At 41.6% G+C, this 1,825-nt stretch overlaps 1 protein-coding gene across 1 annotated transcript in view; it reads right to left on the bottom strand.

Annotated features, from left to right (window-relative positions):
- Window positions 1–6: 6 nt before the first annotated feature.
- The window catches only part of tppp3 (tubulin polymerization-promoting protein family member 3), a gene marked incomplete at its 5' end in the record, with an annotated part of 13,976 nt that continues 12,157 nt past the window's right edge, over window positions 7–1,825 (bottom strand). Inside the window, 1 exon segment of the mRNA XM_014028528.1 lies at window positions 7–329. Within this exon segment, the coding sequence (XP_013883982.1) occupies window positions 135–329 (195 nt within the window). The 3' untranslated portion in view covers window positions 7–134.

The following is a 1,825-nucleotide window of genomic DNA, read 5'->3' as shown; positions in this document are numbered from 1 at the left end:
ACACACACACACACACACACACACACACACACACACACACACACACACACACACACACACACACACACACGAGGGTCAAAGTTCATGGTTTGGTCCAGACGATGCACCGTAGAGGAGCTGCAGCTGCTGCTTCATCACTTGTCAGTCTTTGCCTTGGCGTCGTACGTCCCGGCGTTCTTGTACGCGCCCACGTAGCCCGTGTTCTCCACAAGTTCCTCCCGCCCCTCACGACCTTTGCCCCTGCCGCTCTCGTCGAAGCGCTCTTTGTGAGAGCCGGTGTACCGGGCCGTGTCGGTCAGACGGTCCACTGCTGCTGTCTTTGACACTTTCTGATGGACACACGGAGAAAAAACAGAAGAAAACATGAGATCTTGGAAATGATGGGTGAAATGCTGTGAGTTTCAGGCTGAAACACCTTTCAGGAAGAATTATTTTTAAGGTTTTTTACTTCTGATGATGAAGATGTGATGAAGAGTTCCAGGAGTAGACTCATGATATGAGGACATCAGGTCATTGTTTAAGTAATGTTCTGCCAAAGACACAGCTTTATCAGCTGTAACAGTTATAGAGAGGACAGTGTGGAGAAAGTTTTCATTCAGGCTAGGCTAACAGGGGCGGAGCTGGACTTTTTGTTTGCAAGGGGTGGCACAAGGGTGGCCAAGGTTTTGTTTAGGGGGCCCATATAAATATAATAAAGGGCCTCTACAAAAAAAAATCACTGATGAAGTTCTTTTTTCTACTGAAGTGATTAAAAAAAAGAAAACGGCCTCTACAGCCAATTTTAAGTGGCATTAATTCAGACATTTAAGACTAATTGAGCTGAAATTGGTTGTAGCCGAGAATGATTGTGAGTCCCAATTATGCTAATTTCACAAGGGGATATAATCCAGGAATTAAACACTGGAACTTTATAGAGTAGTACCCAGAATAATCATTTAAGATGGCCGCCAAAGCTAGTTTCAAATGATTCTACCTCAGCCTAATTATGCTAATTATGAATGCATTTTTTAAAAAGATAACATTAATAACATATTCCAAAAGACGTTTTACGATACTGGGATGAACAGTTGTTGAGATATTCGCTTGTGAAGTAACAGGAAGTGATGTCATAGGGGAATGTCTGCATGTAAACAGAGCGTWGATGCGATGGTTGACAACCCAGACTGCAGAGAAGAATCTGATGTTTTCTTAGATTCGTTTGAGTCTCTGTCAGAGAGATGAAGAGTTGGAGTTCAAAAAGAGCAGGGAGCTCCTTTTTGGAAAGAGTTCCCCTTTCATGTCACTTCCTGTTTCCCTTTAGTTGAGCCAAGTTTAAAAGAAAATACACCAGTTATGTGACAAAAAGGATTAAATCATGTTTTATGCCGAGTTTCTTAAATATAAAGTTGTTTTCTTTGACTTCTTGTATTAGAAGTACATGTCACAGGTACTTTAATCTGAAATTTAGTGTGGTGGTAGCTGAGATTTTAAATTCAAATACAAGAAACCAAAATGGTCACCAAAGCTAAATCCAAATGGCTGATTCAGCTATTGTTTACACCTAATGAGCTGAAGTTTGGTGTGATTGTTGCTATAGTTAAGTGGTATAATATTTAWATTCATTGGTTCAGAAAAGTTTTTATTGTTACATGCGATCCCCGCCCCCCAATTGTCAATCATTTGGGGGTGGCGCCTGGGATGGCCAATCAAGTTCAAGTTCAGTTTATTTATACAGCTCCAAGTCACAACATACGTTGTCTCAGGGCACTGAACACAAAAAGAAAACCAGCAGATTGTGTTGAATCACTTCATCACAGTCTCCCATCCTGAGCAAACGGTGGAGAGG

This window comes from Austrofundulus limnaeus, unplaced genomic scaffold (genome assembly GCF_001266775.1).
Source record: "Austrofundulus limnaeus strain Quisiro unplaced genomic scaffold, Austrofundulus_limnaeus-1.0 Scaffold776, whole genome shotgun sequence".
NCBI lineage: Eukaryota > Metazoa > Chordata > Actinopteri > Cyprinodontiformes > Rivulidae > Austrofundulus > Austrofundulus limnaeus.
Note: the sequence above shows the minus strand (reverse complement) of the source record. Positions and strands in the feature narration are given on the sequence as shown.